The following is a 20038-nucleotide window of genomic DNA, read 5'->3' as shown; positions in this document are numbered from 1 at the left end:
AAGTATATTAATCTAATAGGAAGGTTATTATTCATTGACAGTGTAATATGTCCTAGGCATTGCACAGAACACAGAAATGCGGTCCCCACTTTCTTGGTACAGAAGACAGCCTACCAGAAATTGGACTGGATTCTACCAAACTCTGAACATGCAGTTTCTTTGGCTACTCTCTTGGTACTTCTGGAAGGGGATTGTCATGGTAGATTCCACAAGGGAAGAGGAAATGGTATAAGGAAAAAAGAAATTAAAAGAATCAGAATTTGGGGAATTCCCTGGCGGTCCAGTGGTTAGGACTCCACGCTTCCACTACAGGGGGCACGGGTTCAATCCCTGCTTGAGGAACTAAGATCCCGCAGGTCACGCAGTGCAGCCAAAAAACAAAATAAAAAAAATAAAAGAATCAGAATTTGAATAATTACCTAATTTCTTACATTGATAAAATCTTGACCAAAGGACAGTCCTCCTCTGTCTGGAAAGCTGTCTTTTTCTGTTCATGAGGAACAAGTAAAGTGGTGAGGGATGGAGACACCTCACAGCCAACCACATCAGACCAATCAACCTTGGCAGTCAATGAAATGACAGATGTTGATGCCAGAGCACCCCCAGAGTCTACATTTATATAGTATTTTTTAATCTTTCCAAAGCAGTTTTTGCTATGGCTGAGTTTAGCCAAGAGGGTGAGCTGATAAAGAGAACAGATCTGAGGAAGACTACTGAGAGTTCTCCCCTGTATTTTGGCCTGTGCCAAGCCCTGTCTCTGTGCCTGAAAAGTTTTGATACTCCTTTCTCCATCATCCCAAGGAATCCGTGGCTGCACCTCTTCAACCCTCCCCTTCTCCCCCCTTCCCCAACCCCCCAGGGAGTTCCATAGTATCTGGCCAAGATGTGCAGTTTTGTCTTCCATGTCTTGCCGCTCTTCCCCTAGCTCCTCTTAGGTGGCACTGCAGGAGAATGGATGAGGTTAATACGATGGTTACCTTTTAGCACAGAAAATGGGAGTTCAGTGGATTGCCCAGCCTAGTCTCTCTTCCATCTGATCTCTCAAACTCCTTCCCTTTCTGCAGTTGTAGCTCTTGTACCCCTTATCTTGTCTCCCGGGCAACCACTGGTGAAGCTTCACTTTCCCCACCCACACTGCAGAAAAGGCTCAGGCCCATGCAGTAGTATGGTTAGCTCTTCTGGTCTGGCTACAGTGAGCCTATGCTGGATGCTTCCTCTCCCCAGGCTTCAGAGAGGAAAGCTAAAGCAGCTGCCACGTCAAGCCCTTTCATCAGGCTTATATACTGTTGTGTGGAAAACATGAAGTGTTTTCCTGCCCTGAGGCCTTCCAGTCGACATAGGCTTTGTCACAATTCCATAATCACAGAGGGCATGGAGAGAACCAACCTTTAGGACATGAGGCCCTGCAGGAACTTCTAGGTGCCCTATAGCACTGACATACATAAGGTGAGAGTCACTGACCCCAAAGTTGGGGGGTGCGCATGCATGTGCACGCCCATACAAACATGCACACAGGTTGGGGAGCACTGTAGCTGGATAGAACTTCGTGCTGCTTTTCCTTCACCTCGCACTGCTCCTTCACTTGGCCGTAGTTTGCTTTAGGTGTGGACCTAAGCAGAAAGGCCGAGCCCAGTCTTGGGCATCCTTAGAAAGCACTGTGAGATAAGTGGGAATCTGCTTTAAAGAGAGGGGTGCTGGGGGCCCCTCATGTCTACTCAATGAGACAAAGTTGAATCCTCTGGTACCAGAGACTAGCCTGAAGTAGCTACTTAATCTGCTTTTAACAGAGGTTTAAAAAATCTGGGAAATTCTAATAGCATGAAGATTAAAAACTGGAACTTATTCCCTGCACATTGGTAACTTAGTCAAGCCTTCTGGGTGGGTAGGGAGAAGGTGGTCTTACTGGAGGGAATGGAGGGAATCTGTCTGCTTTAAGCTTAGCCCAGTGCTGGAGATTGTCTACATCAAACCACCCTCCAGGGCAGTTCTGGGGCACTATCCTCCTGCCTTTCAGCTGTGTCTTCTCTGTGCCTATGCTTTGCTGAGGCCATGATCGCAATGCCTGACTAGTGTTTCATTCCTGGATCCCAGGATAGGGAAAAATAAAATAAAATAAAAACCACCAAGATTAAAAACCAAATACTGAAGCCTCTGTGCTCCTGGGGTGCCTGCCTCTCTGTGCCCACTCCAGGCAGACTGCTGGCTGTTCTCAGACCAATGGAATGGAAAGTATCCTTCTCCTAATTTAAACATAACTGCTTTCATGGCACGTGTGTGTATGTGTGTGTGTGCATGTGCGTGTGTGTTTTAATTCTAATAAAGTCCTTTGAGGAGGAAGGGGCTGTGATCCTACTCCAAGAGCCTGAAACAAGGAAGGAGAAACAAACCCGTGAACAAGCCAGGGGTTGTGTCTCAGAGCTTCCCACCTCCACCCCGTGCCTGGGTGAGGGCCTGAGGCAGCCTGTGGCTATGGGGGAAACCAGAGGGTTGGGGTGGCAGTGTTGTGTCCACTGCTGTTGCTCCTCCCTTCCTGGATCGTCTGCTCCGCCTTTCCCTCAGAAGAGCAGAATTAGGTAGGAGAAATTTAGATAGACTTGTGACCAGGAGCTCCAGACTAAGACCAGCTCCAGGAACTTCAGGCTGGACCTGGGGCATAACTGACTCCCAGATTTGCAGTCAGCCCCGTGACTTGAAAGCACTAGCTGGCAGCACTCAGGGCAAGCTTCACTAGAGTCATAGCCTTGGTGGCGTTCCTGACCTTGCATCTAGGAGGAAATGTCTGTGTTCTCCAATGATGGCCAGCAACACAACCTTTCTGAGACTTGGGTCCTCTAAGCATCATTATCCATAACTGTTTATTGCCTCCCTAAAAGAAGCATAAAACCCAGAGCCAGGCTGGGTGAAAGATAAGGACAAGCACATAATACCACCTGTTTACATCTGTTTAATGCTTTGAACTTCCCAATGCCTGTTAACATGCATTCTGTCATCTAGCGCTCACAACATCCCTGTGAGATAGGTCAAGCAGTAAGTGATTTGCCTGTGGCCACACCAGTGTTAGGAGCTGGGTTAACCCAGACTGCAGGTTTCCTAGCTCCCAGGTCGATTCACTTTTCACTTCATGATATGTAGGCTCTTTATGCCAACCAGACGCAGGGGCAGCGGGAGCACTGAACCAGACGCCTCCCTGCTCCCTAAGCCTGCAGAGGCCCACCAGAAATGTTGAGGGAGTCAGGGGTGTCCCCTGGAGGCCAAGACAGGTCAACAGAAGGAAGGGCAGGAGTACTAGAGGTTCAATGTCAACAGCCACCACTACCAGTGTCAGTGGAGCATGCACTACGTTCCCTACATCTTGGCCTTTGTCAGGTGAAAAGGCCTTATTAGTTTACTCAGAGGATGCTCAGGGCCCGCTCCCAGAGGAAGGATAAGGCTTGGCTGGGAGGTGAGACTTCTGACCCCTCCTCTCTCTGCAGCCCAAGAAGAGGGGGAAGGTGAGGGCTGGCTGACTCAGCCTGCAAGTGCTTAGAGATCTGGAGCTGAAAGGCCCCAGCACTGTTCAGCTAATGATTATTATTAACTCTGAACGGGCCTTGGCATAGCAGCCAGCTGGCTCAGGGAGAATGCCTGGATCTCCCACAGTGAGGTTTTAAAAACAAGACCCATAGCAGCCATGCCCAGGGGTGGAAGGGTGGGGACGATGAGAAGGAAGGGACAGGCCAGTGTCAAGGAGTGGGGAGAGGTAGTCTGCCCTGTGAGAGGGTGCGGCCAGAGGAGGCAGAGGCTGGCAAGAGATAGCAGCCTACCTTCGATGCAGCTGAAAAGCCAAGAAGGTGAGGCTGGGAGACTTCCCCAGACAGAGCTCCTGCCACTCAACACCACTCCCCAGCCAGGGGCAGGGCGGGGGGAAGTGTTGGGGTGGGAAAGTGGTGGCTATGGGAAAGATGGGGGCTTCGGGGTGGTATGTGAACCCAGAATGGTGATCCTATTACCATTTGGATTTAGATACAAAAAGCATCTATATTTCTAATGTCCTCAAGGCTGAGTTTGAATGTAATCATATTTGGAATCAGGACTTAGTGAGCTTGATATGCAAATTTGTGCAAATGACACAGAATTTTTAAAAAACTTGAACACCCTGGCTTTTTTTAAAAAAGGCAAAACAGGCTGGCTACTAGCAGCTTTCCCTAGTTAGGGGACAAGGGCAAAAGGGCAGCCATTTGCTTCTCCCCCAAGGCCTCTGCCTCACTCCTGAGGAGCCCAGATAATACCCCAGATGGGCAGATACAGGGAGGTGGGGGGATAGAGGGTGTAGGGAGGAGGAGACACACAAGCAGGAGGCATATGCAGCCAGCCGTCAGCCCCCGAGATCCCAGCTGGAGGAAGAGTGCCCTGGCACTGAGGTCTAATGGTTGTCCAGCTGCTGCCCCAGGATGTGAGGGCAGGTGGTGATGGAAGGAGAAAGGAGGGGAGCGGAGGGAAGTCCCCCTACAATCTGGCCAGCTGGGAAGAAGGGCTCCTCCTGGCGACCTCCTCCCTATACTGCAATCAGACTGGCTAAGCAGGAGGAGACCACCTGTGCTCCCCTCTCTGCCCTGTGCCTCTGCCCCCCGAGGCCTACCGGTCAGAGAAGTGACAGCTGGGACCCCTTCCTCCTGCAGAATATAAATGACTTCCCCCTTCCTCCCAGGGCTGGGAATAGACATCAGCTGGCACTGCCCACGCAAACTGCCGGCTGTCAGCCAGCCTGCCCGCTCACCAGCCCCCGCACCACCTGGGAGGAGGCAACACCTCAGGCAGGCTCGGGCTTTATGGTGTTGCCTGCTTGGCTCCCAGAGCAAGCTGGTGAACCCCACCCAGCCTTCCTACCCTGCTATAGACAGAGTAAGACTCCCAGCACTGACTGTGCTGGGCAAGGGGAGATGGACTCCCTGATCAAAGCGACCCTCGGTGAGAATCTCCTCCATGCAGCCCCAGTAACCATCTCTCCCAAGTTCAGGACACACTGAGGAGTTGGAGAGGGGAGAGAGGGCAATGAAAAAGACAGGAACAATCACCCTCTGCATAGCAGGGGTCTCCCTTGAGATGCTCAGGGTCTGGAGGGCTCCTAGGAGATGACACCTGACCCGGAAGCATCCTAGCGAGGTCCGCTCAGAGGACCCCTCTGCCCCTGCAGTTCTCACTCCTGTACTGTTGAATCATACCAACCTCCCTGCTTCTGAGCCACCCTGAGAGGAGGTCTTGAATCTTCTAAAGACCTGAGATATCCAAAATATTGCTATCTAGGAACACCTACCCCTGCTCCCGGGACCTAGAGCTCCAAGCCCTACACCACAGGCCTCCCAGAGTTCCCACTGAACTCTCTCTACCAGCCTTAACACCAATTTCCTGGCTCAGCCATTCTCAGTATTTGCCATGGCCTACGGAGGTCCCAGCTCCCCGACTGAGCCAGACGACAGTTAACCAATCTAGCATCCAGCCCTTATCACCGAGGGCAGTCTGGGGAACTACTGATACTTTCAGTTTGGAACAAGGAGGGGTCTCTGCAGGGAAGAGAGCCCAGCCCTCATTTGCCAGCTGGCACCAAATTCAGCCCCCTCCTGGGCCAAAGAGCTGGCAAGAGACGACACTTGAGGAAAGCTTAGCTGACGAGGAGAGAAGGGGAACCAGAGACACTTTGTTTTCTCTTAGATCAGAAGAGCCCTGCCCCATTTCCTTGACTCTTATTTTGTTCTAACAGTTTCGGAAGAGCTCCACGAAGCTATGTGCTAAGGCAAGGACCTGAGCCCTAAGAAGGACAAAACATGAGATGCTCAGGACTACTTTGCCACTGAGAATGGATGTCTCGCAGCCCTCAAGCCCAGATCCTGAAGTGAGCTGAAGGAAGTTCTTAGCTGGGCTAAGAAGCCCAGCCAAGAGCCAAGGCTTAGTTAAGCCAATGCCCTTTTGCTCCTCCAAAAGTTTTAAAGTGACTTTAGTGCCTTTACTGTCTTGATGTTCTGGAGACCCTCACCTGGGCCCCTTCTCTCCATAGTGCCTGACCCCTTGTCCCCTGGTGCAGGGGCCAAATCGGCACAGATTCCTGAAAGGCCACGAGAGCAGACCTGTCCCTCCAGAGGGGTAAGGAGACAGTGAATGTAAGAATTACACCCTGAGTCTGCTGAGTGGGCAAGCCCATGGTTCAGACCTGGGAGGGTGTTCTGTGACATCAACTTGACAGACACTGAATGTTAAGAGAGATTGTTTAGAAACAATCACTCATTACACAGATGAGGAAACTGAGGTCCTGAGACATGTGACTCGCATAAGGTCCCACAATAGAGTGTACAAGGACCATACCCCATAAACAAGACCCACTGGCTCTCTCCACTACATTGCTTTCTCAAAGTGACCCAAAGAGCCATAGCTGTCATTCATAAGTTGCAGGAATCCAACTTTTCACCAGGCATGCAAGCAAGAAATGACTGCCAGCACCACCACCACCATCACCACCACCCAACACTTCTGTCTCCCATCAAGAGTGGAAGCTTCAGGATCAAGCTCCCCATCACCTTTCACTTGCGCCCCGTACATTTCCCCATTTTGGCCCACTGAGTCATCTGTCAGCAACGGCAGTTTGGGTTTCTGCAGCCCCTAGCCCAGCTAAGAAATACAAAAACCCTACCACTTCTGAAGTGGATCCCTGAAGGTCACCAGAGGAACCACTGAAGTCCAAGTCAAGTGTCCCATTTTGATTCACAGTCTGGAGGAATTCACATTTCCATTTTCTTCCTTGGCAAGTAGAAGCTGGAGATCTGGTGCATGATTACCAGGGCTGGATGGAGGGGCAGCGCCAGGCACAGGTACCAGGCTGCACCTTTGATCTGGGCCTGGAACCACACTGAGTGCATACCCAGGAGCACTGTGACCGTAGCCATTAGGTAGATCACCAGTCCACATGTCAGATGGTAGAGCTTGAGGCGAGCCACCCTTGAGACCCTGGCTGCCCGGGGACAGAGGAGGCAGAGCCCACACAGTGCCTGGACGCTAGTGGCCAGCAATGTCAGGGCCCCTACCCAGCTGTGCCAGGACACCAGGTGGGGCAGCTCACTGCGGGTCCTGCTGGAGATGATAAAGCCCAGGCCCAGGGCTGCGCAGAGGATGGCTAGGGTCTGCCCCGCCCAATGGAGTCGGATCCGGGCCTTTCGGGAGCAGAAGAAGAACACGGAGTGCTCAGGCGAGAAGAGTAGGATGGCCTCAGACGTGCAGAGGCAGAACTGTGAACACAGGAGAGGGCCAGTGAGCCTCAGACCCAGCTTGGAGGCCTAAGGAAAAAGAGGTGCCCTCATACATCCAAACAAGGAGGACAGAGGGTGGGGGCTAAAGAACTCCTACCAGGACCACCTGCCACACAGGTCAGCATTTGTGGGCAGAACTGGGAATCCATGCTAGAGCGGAAGTCTCATCATTCAGGCTGACATCATGCCCCCACCTCCACCACAGACAATGACCCTCATTTCTGGACCAATGGGAACAGCAAATGTTAAACTTCCTCCTGAACTTTGGGGAGGGGAGCAACTGGATCACACCCCTTCCACTTCCTCCTTTCAGGCCCTACTGGAGAAAAAAATGGTATCTTCCATGTCCTCCCACCCCCTTAAATTACCACCTGACTACCTACAGCCCAGCCCTCCTGTTTCCTGATCTCACAGGTTGCAGGGAAAGATGGGGCCCTGGGCGTTTCCCCCCACCTCTCTGAGCCTCAGAAAAGCTAAGCCTTCTGAAGGCTGGATGCTTCCTTAGGGGCATATCCAAACAAATCACCTGCAGAAAGAAGCCCAAACTCACCGCCAAGGCCATGAATACAGGGTGCCAGGAGAAAAGACCTAAGAATCAAAGAGAACAGACTGACGGCTGGGCACCGTTGTTTCTACCCCTGTGGCTGGCTGGAGCCCAAGGAATCTGGCTGGAGGGGAAAGGTCAGAGTAGTGTCTCCAATCCTAATGGGTAATCAGGAACTCCGGGCAAAGTGGAGCAGCCAAAGGGCCTTAGGGTGAGCAACCAAGAGGGCAAACATACCACTTTGGCCTGGGTTCCCCATTCAGCACCTCGCAGCTACCAGCCCAGTCCTAGAACAGACCTTGGCATCCCTCCTTTACTTGTATCATCCACGAGGGGCTTTGCTTATGATGAACTAGTGAGTTCCGTTCACTTCAGTCGTCTCCTCTCCTCCCAGCACCCAAAGCCCCACCCTTCCAGGACCCACCCCCAGGGCCACGCCCCACCACGCCCTTACTACCCCTCCACAGTCCGCCCATCCACTGCTAGGGTTCCCCCTCCATGCCTCTTAGCGCTCCCAAGCGCTGCCCCTCCAGCATCTCGGCTCCGCCCCCTTCCCCGCCCCACCTTGCACACTTACTGGTTCCTGGCCGGGACAGCACTGTCAGAAAGATGGTGAAGCCCAAAGCGACCAGGTGCGCCATGATCCCACTGCCTCTCCGCAGCCACCGGGTTAGTCTCGGCTCCCTCTGTGGAGCGGGAACCAGACCTACCTCCAGGGACTGCATGGCGGTGCCCGGCCGCCCCACACTTCCAGCTGCCAGGGCACGTCTTCCGGGTTTGCGATCGCGGAGGCGGCCTCGGCTGCGGGAGAGGCTCCTCCCCGGGACGCCGCCGGCAATGCGGCGGTTCGTCCACAGCGCCCTCTGGGGGCTGGGGGAAAGCGCATCCGTCCTGGAGAGCCCCGAGGGCGAGGGCGGAAGGCGACTGGACAGCTCCGGGCCCACCGTGCGTCTTCTGCCCAACTCATGTGTATCTTTATGTCTACCCGGGCTGACGGGGCTTATGTCTCAAATAGCCTGTGGAAACTACATTTACGACAACTGATTTCACCCGAATCACAGATTTGGTATACTGAACCAAGAGTGTGAAACCAGTGTTTTGAACAGTTTTCCAGAAATACTGGATTTCCCTGGTTGCCCACTCTCTCCTGCCACCTCTTCTTCTGTCTTGTTAAGGGAATAAGATTCCTCCCTGCCTAAAAGCAAGGAGACTGAAAGGAGAGGAGAAGGCTAAAAACTTGTGCCCTGTGCCTGGTGAATTCAGGTTTGAGGAGCAAAGGAGGGACATGCAACAGTCGTATCCCCTGTCTGCACAGTAGCTGTTGTCCCCAGTGAGACAAATGGAAAAACTAGGGCACTCCCAGCCCTTGCCGCCTCCACACCATCTGCTCAGCCCTGGGGAGCCAGGCGAACCTGAGGGGCTAGGGCCTCCCACACAGCTGCTGCCTCCCACACCAAGGGAAGTTCTGTAAGTGAGGATACCTTTTCCCTTCCTGACTCCAAAAACAGGTGTGGTTCAGCTTAAGGAGGCCTACCTGGGAGAGGCTGTACCCCTTCCTGAAGGGTAAACCCACAGGCCATGGAGAAAGAGACCAAAACCAGCCATCCCACAGAAATCAGGGACATCCTGAGTGCAATTACCAACTCAAGCTCCAGTGGTTGAGAAAATAAGGCTACTAGTAAGAGGCAGGAAGGGCAGAAGGGCTGAAGAAACTGAGGCAGTAATTCAGACAGGACGGAGGAGCAGGATTGCTGGAAGACCAGAAAAGGGCCACAGGCGGACATCCACAGACCTTCAAGGCCAAGATCCAAGAGCAGAGCCAGAGGTGTGGCTCCCCTCCCCGATCCAGTTTCCTTTCCCAATGAGACTGTAGTCCCCTTGCTCGCTCCGAGCCACATGCCTCCTCATCCTAAGACTCCCCCAGTGATACAACCCCCAGCCATTTCCACAGACTAAAAGGACAAAAATATACGAGTGTAAGAGATTTTTTTTGCGGGCAAGTGACGGGAGCTGGAGTCTGACTGCCTATCATCTCAGCCTCCTGGGGAGCAACTGGGGACAGTAAGGACACTCATTTTGTTACATTTCTTTCCTTCCTTTTCTACGTTTCTGTTTTTATATTTTCTTAGCAGCAACAGAACAGGGAGACAGTCTTGAGGTATTTTAAAGAGTATTTTTTTCTTAAAAAAAATAATATAAAGTTATAAAAAGCGGCAGCAGCCTGGGGCCCGGATCTGGAGGGGAGGAGGTGCTGGCGGCTCCATCGCAGTGGGCAGGCACTTTCTTGTTAATGGGCTTTTGACTGTAGGAAGACAAGAGGCAAGAGACAGGGTCGGGCTGGGGGTCTAACTGTCCTCCTATCCAGCAAACTATGTGGGCCAGAAAAGCTAAGGCTTGATTTCCTCCTGCTGGTCTTGTGAGTAAAGCTGGGCAAGGGGGAGGATGAATGCCAGCCCAGCAGAGGCAGCCTGGAGATCACCCATGCACACGTGTGACAAAAACACACTCAGGCCCCGTGCAGCTGTCAAACTTACTACTCTCATATGGGCACCAAAGGTGTTGGTATGCATCTGGCCAGTGCCTAAACCAGGAGGGCATCTCCCCTTCCCACCTCCAATACATTCCTCCTGGCTGAGGTCATATGGATAGCTCATAGCATGCTACTCCAGGGCTCCCATCAGAAAAGGCAAATAAACCTGGCTGCTGGCTTTACCAGAAACCCTGGAGAGCTTGCCTGGTACCTGAAAACCTGGCATTGGGTCTATGTATAAGGTGGGCAGACATGCATATGGGGACCTTGGGTTATGTCCCTGCCCTTTCATGCCCTGATGCCCAGAGGCAAAACCAATGAACCAGACCAGCCCACCCACCCTGGGCCCAGCGTGTTAGGCCACAGCTCAGGGACCCAAGCTCAACCCTACTGCCCAAACCTTTCTTATCAGAGCTCATGGAGTCCAGCTTCCTCTCCTTCAGGGAACAGAGGTAGCTCCAAGTCCTGGAGTGAGGGCCACAGCCAATTCAGAAAGTGGCCCTTTGATTAAAGCAAGCAGGGGGAGGGGGAGAGGCAGAGGCAACATCTCCTTAGCCCAAAGGAGAGGGCTGGGGATAGGGGAAGGCCCACCAAGCAAAAGCTGGGGTCACCTCTCCCTAGAGAAGATGGCCCAGGAACTCTCTCTCAACTTCCCCAGTCTTCCCTTCCCTGCACATTTACTTAAGCACCTCTTTTTGTCAGGTGCCTGTGCACTCCAACCTCATCCATCCTGACCCTTCCCCGCCCCTGCTCTTCAGGGAGCTGGGCTGGTACCTTCAGTGTAGAACACTTCTCCTCAAAGGCCAGGGCTGGACCCGGCTTCTTGCGGCGCACAGAGCAGGCCGCGTCGGCAGGGGCACCAGCCTGGCAGTGCTTGGCCTTCACTGGCCGGCAGTAAGTGGCCAGGTTTTTCCGCTTCTTGGCTACCTCCTCCTCAGAGAGGCAGTTGGTCGGCAGGGCCTTGGCCGGGTGTCCAGCCGCTCCCTGGTTGTCCAGCTGAGACGCCTTGACTGGCGTGGGGGGCTGATGAGGGGAACCCCGACAGTCCAGGGGCCCTGCCCGCTTCACTCTTGGCTCCACCGTCCCATTCAGCCCCATGCCCAGGGCTGTTTTAGTCTTGGCCGAGAGGCCCCGGCAGCCAGAGGGTTTGCCTTTTCCAGTGGGCTCCAGGACGCAGGTCCGTTTGAAAGTGGTGGGCCCAGGGGATAACTTTCGCTTTCGAGAAGGAGCCTCCACCTCAAGCCCGTCCTTGCCTTTGGATGACTTGCTGGCCTTGGAAGGTGGGAGCTTGCTGAAGGATGGGGAAGGTGTGTTGGCAGGCAGTGGTGAGGTGATGGCCTGGCTCCCGCCCATGCACTCCGCCTGGCTGCAGGCGGCTGCCACGCTGGGGGAGCCTGCAGGGTAGCCGGGGCCAAGGCTGTCCTTGGTGGGGGGCGTGGAGGCTGGGCAGGCGGGTCTGGGGGGTGGGCCTGGAAGGCGGGGGCAGCTGCCCATAGAGGATGGGCTCAGGGGAGCAGATGGTGGGGAGCTGACAAGGTGGGATGGAGGCTCAGCCGCCGGGGGGATCTTCCTGCAGCAAGAAGAGAGCCCCACTGTGATGCCAAGCAAGCAAGAGGGCCTCCCCACCAACATACAAGTCTTTCCACCCACGTAGAAATGGCCCACAGAGCCCTGGCAGTGCTGCCCTCTGCTGGGAAACGCTGGAACTGAGGGATAGGAAGAAGGCACAGGGAAAGGCAGGAATGAACTAATATACAGACCCTTTAAAAACCTCACTTTAAATCTCAGGTTGGACATCCCCTATCCCTACCTACCCAAAAGGTACTGGAAGTGATTGGTGAGAGTTAAGATTCACTCCCAGGTGACCCATTCAGGCCCTGCCTTAGCCCAGCTCCAGGCTGCCAAGTTTCCCCACCTCCTTTTCATCCTACCTGGGGTCTTCCTGGCAAACAGCCAAGCCACATCTACAGGTATGTATGACGAATTAGGGGCTCTGAAGCCCGTGTATGCCTGGGGCCTGGGAAGGGAGGTTCTGGGGCCAGGAGACTCACTTCCACATGTGTGAGCTGAGGTGCCGTTCCAGCATAGAGCTGAGTGCCGAGCAGAACCGGTCCAGCCGGCGGCTAAACACGTAGCATCCTGGACTCACCAGCCGGCTCCCAAAGGTGCAGAACTGAAGGCAGAGGGAAGGCACATGGTTAATGGGGCCTGAAATACAGGGAGGGCACCTGCACATAGGATCTGACCTCCTCCCCACATTGTGAGCCAGGAGGACTGGCCCCCCACCCCCAGGTCCCTGCCCCAGGTCCTTACCGCCTGCGGCCGAGGGGGCCGGGTTGCATAATGGCAGTCAGTGGGGAGGTGGAGGTCATCAGATGTCCCCTCCTCCTCACTCTCCTCGCTGGAGGCCTGGGCACCACCCCGGGGCAGGGGGAAGGGGAACAGGCCTGGGTCCCCATCACCACCACAGGGGCCTTCATCATCCAACTCACTCTCAGAGGAGGCCCGGGACCTGGAAGGGCCAAAGGGGATGTGAGGGCGATGTGATGAGAGTGGGTCACGGTAGGGGTGTCCCTGAACCTGCCAAGCTCAAAAAGTCGGGGCAGACACCCTGCTGGGCGATCAGACAAAGAGGAAGGAGGACAGGAAGGGAGGGAACAACAGAGCTCACAGAGTAAGAGCCAGAAAGATCAGGGGCCACAGCTCCCAAGGGGTTTTCTCCCCAGCCCCTTCACTTCCCAGGCCCTGCCTCCTCAGGGGGAAAATCTGCTCCACATTCGCCTCCTCCAGAAAATCTGAGTATAACCACACCCAGCTCTGGTCAGCCCAGTCAATTTTCTCAACCCCCTTCTTGTATCACATATTCCTGTGAACCTATCTGTGAGCTGAGCCTATGTTTCGTGTCTGCCCCTCATGTTACAGGCAGAGATGCGTGTGTCTCCTTCCGCAAGGCAGGCTCTCCCCGGGTTCCAGCGCAGCCTCCGCACACGAAGGGGCCAGTGAATAAATAGACAGTAGGACTGCCTCACCCAGGCCCCTGACCCTTTCGGCTCCCCAATTACGACTTTTGGCCTGTTGGAAGCAGCTGGGAAAATGTTTTTTTCCTGGGTGTTGGAACACTACAGAGAGCCTGGGGTACTGCGGTATTCCTGGTTAGGAACAGGGAGTCGCCCACCTCCACACCACCGCCAGGGGCCCCTCCCCACACACTCAGGGTGGAGTGAGCAGCATCTTCCAGGGCACTCCCTGGGCCTGTCTCCAGGGGTTCCTGATGGCCTGGGGCCAAGTGTCCCCAGGTAAGATGGGTGCTGGATCCTGGACGTACCTGGGCAGTGCACAGTATGGGTAGGTCTGCTTGGCACGAGCAGAGAAGGTGCTGCTGGGAGCAGCCACTGCTGCCACAACCTGGACTGAGGAGGGGGGCTCCTGGGAGGGGCGCTCAAGAGCTGCCTCCTTGCGCCCTGGGCTCTTCTCCTTGGGAGACTCCCCTTTGCGGGAGTTGGCCTTCAGCTCTGCCACCAGCACGTCAAAGTCCTTGGCTCGGCCCTGGACTTCCCTGCGCTGGTGCACGGAGTGGATCTAGAACACAGCAGGGGGAAGGGTGGGGAGGGGCTGAGCAGAGGTAAGGGGTGGTGGTGTGCTCTGGCCTGGGCAAGTGAAGAGACTGGGTGTGTGAGTGTGGGTGTGTTTTGTGTGTCCTTGTTTCACTTCCTGACAGGGCCAGAACCCTCCTCTGGAGTGGGGGATCTGGAAGCCACCCCTGCCCGCTGTCCCCACCTTGGGCCCAGTGGGGGCAGCCTCCCCTCCCCTTGCCTGGTCTAGGCTTAACCCCCATCCCTTCAGCTGGATCTTGGATGAGATCTCACTCGCTCTCCCTTCCCAGGGCCCGTGTCTGTGCTGTCCTCCCTCACTATGCAGAGGGACTGGGGGTTACCTTGCAGGTCAGCAGGCGGGTACAGATCTTTTTGGTCTCTGGATTTATTACCCCACACTGTCTGTTGAGGTCGCACTCCTTCCCTGTGGGGAAAGCGGTTCCCATGAACCCCAAGGCCATTTCTGGGAGGGTCTGGTGTCTTCAGGCCAAAGGCCTGGGAGAGCTGGGCCTAAGGCAGGAAAGCCTCTGGCCCTCGAGTCTGGGGCTGCAGCCTTCCAGAGATACTCCTCTGGGCATCAGCAGCTCTCTGCTGGGTGTAAGAACCATCCCGTCCCCATGCCAGCCCAGGCACTCCTTTGGGGGGCCCCAAGTCTCAAACAGCGCAACATGTACCAGGAAACAAAAGCAGCTACAGGCATCTGGGATGCCAGGGAAACCAGCTATGGGAGGCTTCTGGTGCCCTGGCTCTAGACGAGAAAAGAGATAAAGTTCAACAGCCCAAGGTGAGGAAAAATACCTTCACCTGCTTGGGCACAGGCTCCCATGGCCTTAATCAGGAGACCTGGGCTGAAGAGAATCTTCCAAGAGAGCAAGCAGGTCAAGTGAGTGTCCACATCAAGGGATGACCAGGAGCTCCTGTACCCTGGCACCCTGTGATGGCCAAGCCCACCCTTTCCTGACCCCCTCTCCATCAGGCCCAAGGACAAAGCAGTCCAAAGGAGTCCCCACTCTACCTTCCTGACCCCAAGACCACGACTACTCACGAGCCATCTTCCGGTGGGTTTTAGGGGGCAGCCTGGCCCCACCAGGCTCCTTTTCAGACGGGCTGCCTTCAGCCCGGTGACTAGGGCCCTCGCTGGGGGTTATCTCGATGCTCCCTCTGCCAGGAAGTTCTTTAGAAGGGGATGCCATGGGGTTTCTTCCAGGGGAGTCCTTGCTGAGGCCAGCCGGCTGGCTGAGGAAAGCAGAGGGTGGAGCCACCCTGATTCCGTGTCCATCGGGCTTCGGGAGACTGGACATCTTTTCCAGATTCACCACAGGCACGAAAAGGCTATACATGGAGAGAGGGTGCAGGCAGGGAGGTAGGGAGGCTGAGCCTGGGCCTCAGACTCTAGCCCAGAGCCATCTCCTTTCCCAGCCCTGGAACTTGGGTGGGCTCCTGCAGGAGTGCAGAACATGGGAAAAGGGGGCCCCATATTCCCCGGAGCAAGTAGAAGGGAGCTGCAGAGAGAGATGGCCGCCTCCCGCAGTGAGCAGTGCCCATCGCCCCACAGCTGCCTCCATGTGTGCCAACCCCTCCCTGGGCTAGGGTCAGGGCTTGTCTCAGGGAGTCTCCAGCCTTTTCTTACCAGAGGTTGTCCTTCTGGGTCTTCTCAGGAGGCTGGTGGCCACGGCTCCGGGACCCCTGGCCCTTCTCCCTGGAGGAGGTTTTGGTGGAACCTGGGGCCCTACAAGCTGGGCCCTGACCGTTCACTACATGGCATTTCTGAGAGCTGGCAGGGGCTGGAGGTGGAGGTGGGGCCCGGGCGTAAAGCTTGCTGAGCGGCCCATGTCTTCTTTCTGTCACCAGGAGGTGGAGAGAGCAATCGAGGTGAGTGGCATCAACTGTCTCCTTCCCCAACCTCCTAACCCTGCTCACAGACTCACGATAGAGAATCTGGAGTTTCCAAAGCTTAGATTTTAAGTTTGCCGTTTAAATTTGAGCCTTCAAGACTCAAAATTCTAGGAATCAGCTTCCTGAACCTCTTAGCTCTTCCCAGATGCTAAAAGGGTGCTTAAACAATAACCCCAACCAACCACTATCTGTGAAGCTCCCTGCCCCCACCTTCTATTCCCAGAGCCTCCCTCCATTACCCACATGACCTCCCAATCGGCTCTGTCCTCAGAGTTCCATGTTCCACCTTCCCCTGTCCCCTCTATCTCCTCCCTAGGGCTCCCCTCACCGCAGTGCTTCTGGAAAGCTTGAGGCTTCACCACTTGGCTGCAATGGTTACATACAACCAAATAGAAGTCGTCATGGGCAGGGCAGTGCCCGAAGATGGACATGTCTGCAATGACAGAAGCCCTTATCACTGGGGCTGAGGACACCAGCTTTTCCCTGTAAGATCAGAGAACACTCCCACCCACCACTCAGATGACACTTCCCCTCCCAGCTGATATGACAAGCTTTATATTGGATGCTTCCAGCTTCCAGAGTTCAATCTAACCAGTCCCTAAGAATGCAGGCTTTCAGGTGAATGGGCACCAAACACCAATGATTAGGATCTTCCTCAATAAGTCACAGGAGCCAGGGGAATAGGCTGACTCAGACCTATCAAAGTGAGAATCCCCAGACCTGCTGCTTCAGGCAGCCACCTCCTGGGTTGTGGTGGAAGAAGGGAAGGTGGTCCTGTCTGCCCTGGGCCCCAGCCCCAGTATGTGTCAACCCGCACCTTCTTTAATGAGGGTCATGGCATCCAACTTCTTCAGGTTTTTGTTACTCTCCTCCAACTCAGCCCCTGGAGGAGAAACACAGCTCAGAAGGACCACCCCCATCCCAGAAGCCCCATCTCCCATCCGACCAGGTCCTGGGACCAAGAAGGAGGAAGCCCTCACTCCTTGACAAGCACCTGGTGCTCAGGACTACTTGGAGAACCTTTCAGTGGATCTTTCTCAAGTGCCCATTCTTCCTTCACCTGCTGGAATGAGCTGACCCCATTAGGAGGGATCCAGCCACCTTTCTTATGGATCCTTCATTCCAAGGTACAGTTCAGGATTCCACTGCTGACTAGTTGGGTGACTATGGGTAATTATCTCTTTTCTGGGCCTGCTTCCCCATTTAAACGGGAAACAGTCCTTAACATATTTTACTACAGAACCCCGAGTACCTTCTTGAGATTTCTCAGAGAGGTCCTGTCTGCTTTTCTGTGGCATCCCAAACAGATACTCTCCTAGGTCCCCATCCCCGATTTTGTTCCACCTGGGTTGCCATGGCATTGTCAAAGTTACACCCAGCTTCTCAGGTCCTGCACTGATAGGATGGCCACAGAGCAGAGAAACTGCTGTCTTATGGCCCTTCAGCATCTTCAAAGTCCCCTTGATCAGCTATGCAAGCCCTTTTCCTCTTAAGAGGGGGTTTGGGCAAGGGTTGCCCTTGTACCTCAGTTTCTGGGTTGATGACAAAAACGTTTTAGCTGTGCAAAGCAGCTCTTTCCCCATCCCCCTACCTTACTCCTCTCCCCTCCCTCCTCTACGCCCCCTCCCTGTCCCTTGGAAAAAAAATCAATTCTGAGTCACCAAACCCGTCTGATTCCATTTCCGGTTCTCAATGCACCCAGACCCTGACAATGGCCCCATCCTTGCCCACCCAGCATGGGGCAGTTCTGGGGTGGCCTGAGGCTCCCACTTAGGTCTGCTTCTGACACCTACTAACAGACGTGCCCCTTTCTAGAATGAGAAGAATACTGACAGTCTTATATAATCTCCAGATATGAGGGGTGGTGGGTTAGGCATGCAAGAAACAAGGGGCAGCTCCCACTCTTAAGTCCATTAAAATGCTGTGATGGACAGAACTGAGCTGGGAGTTGGACGTCTCAGAGGAGAACAAGTGTCATCAGAGACCGCTCCATGTGGTCTCCTCCTCCACCTCTTCTCACTTGCAAACTTCTTCAGGGGCGTGATGCCTGCTGTCACCCCAAAGGCCACGAGGCCAGATGCCCCCTGGGGCCCAGGAGACAAAGATCAGGAGAAGGGGCTGTCAGCCCGCTCACCAAAAGCACTCAGGGGCCTAGAGAAGGTGGGGGTCAGGGGAGAGAGCCCGGGAGGCAGGGCAAGAGGCCCGGGAAAGGACGGAGGGTTGGAGGCATGTATGGATGGACGGAGGAGGGAGGAAGGGAGGATGGATGGATGGATGGACCGACGAACTAATGCGGAGGAGGCGGGGATCTAGTGGCACTGCAGCCGACAGGCAAACGCCGAAAAGGAGCAAAAGGTGTGGGGCAGAAGGCGAAGGAACAAGGGGGGTTGGGAGGGGGGCACAGAAGTGGGGTGCGTGGGAAACACGTGGAGAGGACTGTTGCGGATGGGGAAAGCTCGAGGCAGGTGCAGGAGGGGCGGAAGCTGGAGGACAGCAGGCAAGAAGAAACATAAAAGCAAGCAGATGTGGGGGCAGGTATTGGGCAACGGCAGAGGCAGAGGTGGGCAGGGTGGGCTGCTGGAGAAGAGCCGGCGCTAGGACCCGGAGGCGCGAAGGTGGCGGAGCGGGCGGGCACTAGGACCCGGCGGGTCCTTTGTTTGGGGGGCCGGGGAGCCGGACGGCGGCTCCCGTCGGCAGCTCCCCTCTGTTGGCGGGGGCCCGGAGGGGGGGAGGGGAGACAGTGATGGGGTCTTCAGACTCTAGGGGTGCTTCACTCACCGTCGGCCGCGGGCAGCTCGGCCCGCTCCACCCACGAGCTCCAGCTCTGTCCCGCGAAGTCATCGAGACTCGGCACCCGCCGCTCCAGAGCGGCCATTGCTGCCGCCGCGCGTTCACGCACCGCCATCACCGCCGCGGACGCGCGCCCGCCCCGGCGCCGCCGCCGCGCGGCCCCCTCCCCCCATCCCTGCCGCGGGCACGCCTCCCCTCTCCCTCCCACCTTTCCAGCTCACTCTTTGCGCAAGCGCAGCACTGGTTGCCTTCCCCTCACTCTCCGTGCCGCATAGCCTTCTGGGAAACGTAGGCTTAGAGGTGGGGAGGTTGCCTACTGAGCTTGACGCGGGAGCCCCTCCAAAATGCACAATTGCGGGGGAAAAAGAGACCAAAGCCCCAGGACCTCTGCTCCTAACCGTTGTGAACACATTCTTTGTGCTACCAGCCCACTCTCTTAAGTTCGCTGCACACAAACCCCAGTCCCAAACCTCTCTCTGCCCAAGATGCCCCTTTAAGCCGTGCTTCCGCCAGCTGGCTGGCGCCCCTTCCCGGGCTGGCGGCCACGAAGCGACTTCGCTTCCCCGTAGATCGAATGCGGTAGGTGCAGGGAGGTGGGCGCTGTGAATCAGAAGGGCAAAGGGAGGGGGTCTGTAGGATGTGCTGAAGGACACAGGGGTTGGAGTGGGGGAGGGTCCTCAACTCTCGGGTTGTGCCTCCTGTGTGGGAAACCCACGCTGCCCTGACACAGAGCAGAGGGTTGAAGTGGCGTTGTCTGGGTTTGGGAGGACCTAGCTTGAGCTGACCGGGATCACCTGTCAGGATGACAGAAGGCTATCTCCGAGCCAGAGCCAGCCCCGGAACTGGGGTGGCCCCGAGGCTGCTGGTGTTTGCAGCATCTCTGCTGATCCGTCTCTCTCCTCATGAGCACTGCGATCGATACCCTGTACCGCCTCTTCCCAAACCTGGCTGGACCCTGACTCCATCCATCCCTTTAGCTTCTTTTTCTAACGAATATTTTCTCTGCTGGCAGGGCTGCTACCAGAGCCTGGGCACAGGGAGATTTCTCATCAGATCTGTCATTTTCCTTGCTAAGGCCTGGAAAATACCTTAATCATCCACCTCTTTCTCTTTTCTCAGCTGATGACATTCTTTCCCACCCTCACATAATCAAGAGACAAAAGCCTGCCCCCCACCCCATCACATCAGAAAAGAGATACTAATTCTCTTTTCCCTCCTCAACCCCTTACACCTCACCACATACTCATTCTTTCATCTAAGGGGAAACCAAACTGGAGGCAAATAAGTCAAGGTCTGTGACTTCAAGACCTCAAACTGTCTTCTCATTTTCACCCAGGGAAGGTTTAAGTACTTCAAGGATAATCTCTGAGGGTAGAGATTCTTAACCTGAGAACCATGGATGATTCCTAGG

General features: G+C 55.2%; 1 protein-coding gene across 6 annotated transcripts; it reads right to left on the bottom strand.

Moving 5' to 3' along the window:
- Positions 1 to 2928: 2928 nt before the first annotated feature.
- Positions 2929 to 18762, bottom strand: LOC132368562 (probable transmembrane reductase CYB561D1). 6 transcript variants are annotated; one of them, XM_059927269.1, is made up of 13 exons: positions 18616 to 18762; positions 16655 to 16720; positions 16166 to 16270; positions 15572 to 15782; positions 14987 to 15273; positions 14283 to 14365; positions 13674 to 13927; positions 12662 to 12860; positions 12400 to 12521; positions 11123 to 11918; positions 8396 to 8504; positions 7825 to 7862; positions 2929 to 7253 (listed from the first exon to the last, which is right to left on the bottom strand). In XM_059927269.1, the coding sequence occupies exons 1-13, from the start codon at positions 18740 to 18742 to the stop codon at positions 6750 to 6752; spliced, it is 2901 nt and encodes a 966-aa protein (XP_059783252.1). In that variant the 5' UTR covers positions 18743 to 18762; the 3' UTR covers positions 2929 to 6749. The 6 variants fall into 6 exon arrangements, 5 of the variants coding, with proteins under 5 accessions (XP_059783252.1, XP_059783257.1, XP_059783280.1 ...); XM_059927274.1 differs by lacking the exon at positions 16166 to 16270; XM_059927280.1 differs by lacking the exon at positions 7825 to 7862 and having other exon boundaries at positions 7135 to 7253.
- Between the last annotated feature and the right edge of the window lie 1276 nt (positions 18763 to 20038).

This window comes from Balaenoptera ricei, chromosome 1 (assembly GCF_028023285.1).
Source record: "Balaenoptera ricei isolate mBalRic1 chromosome 1, mBalRic1.hap2, whole genome shotgun sequence".
NCBI lineage: Eukaryota > Metazoa > Chordata > Mammalia > Artiodactyla > Balaenopteridae > Balaenoptera > Balaenoptera ricei.
Note: the sequence above shows the minus strand (reverse complement) of the source record. Positions and strands in the feature narration are given on the sequence as shown.

What these genes read in the sequence shown, in the direction of transcription:
- LOC132368562 (XM_059927269.1), bottom strand. Translation starts at nt 18,742, where the DNA reads ATGGCGGTGCGTGAACGCGCGGCGGCAGCAATGGCCGCTCTGGAGCGG. An exon ending in AGCTTTCCAGAAGCACTGCG is followed by an intron (nt 15,783 to 16,165) that starts GTGAGGGGAGCC and finishes TCCTGGTGACAG; the next exon opens with AAAGAAGACATGGGCCGCTC. An exon ending in CCCGCCTGCTGACCTGCAAG is followed by an intron (nt 13,928 to 14,282) that starts GTAACCCCCAGT and finishes GCTGTGTTCTAG; the next exon opens with ATCCACTCCGTGCACCAGCG.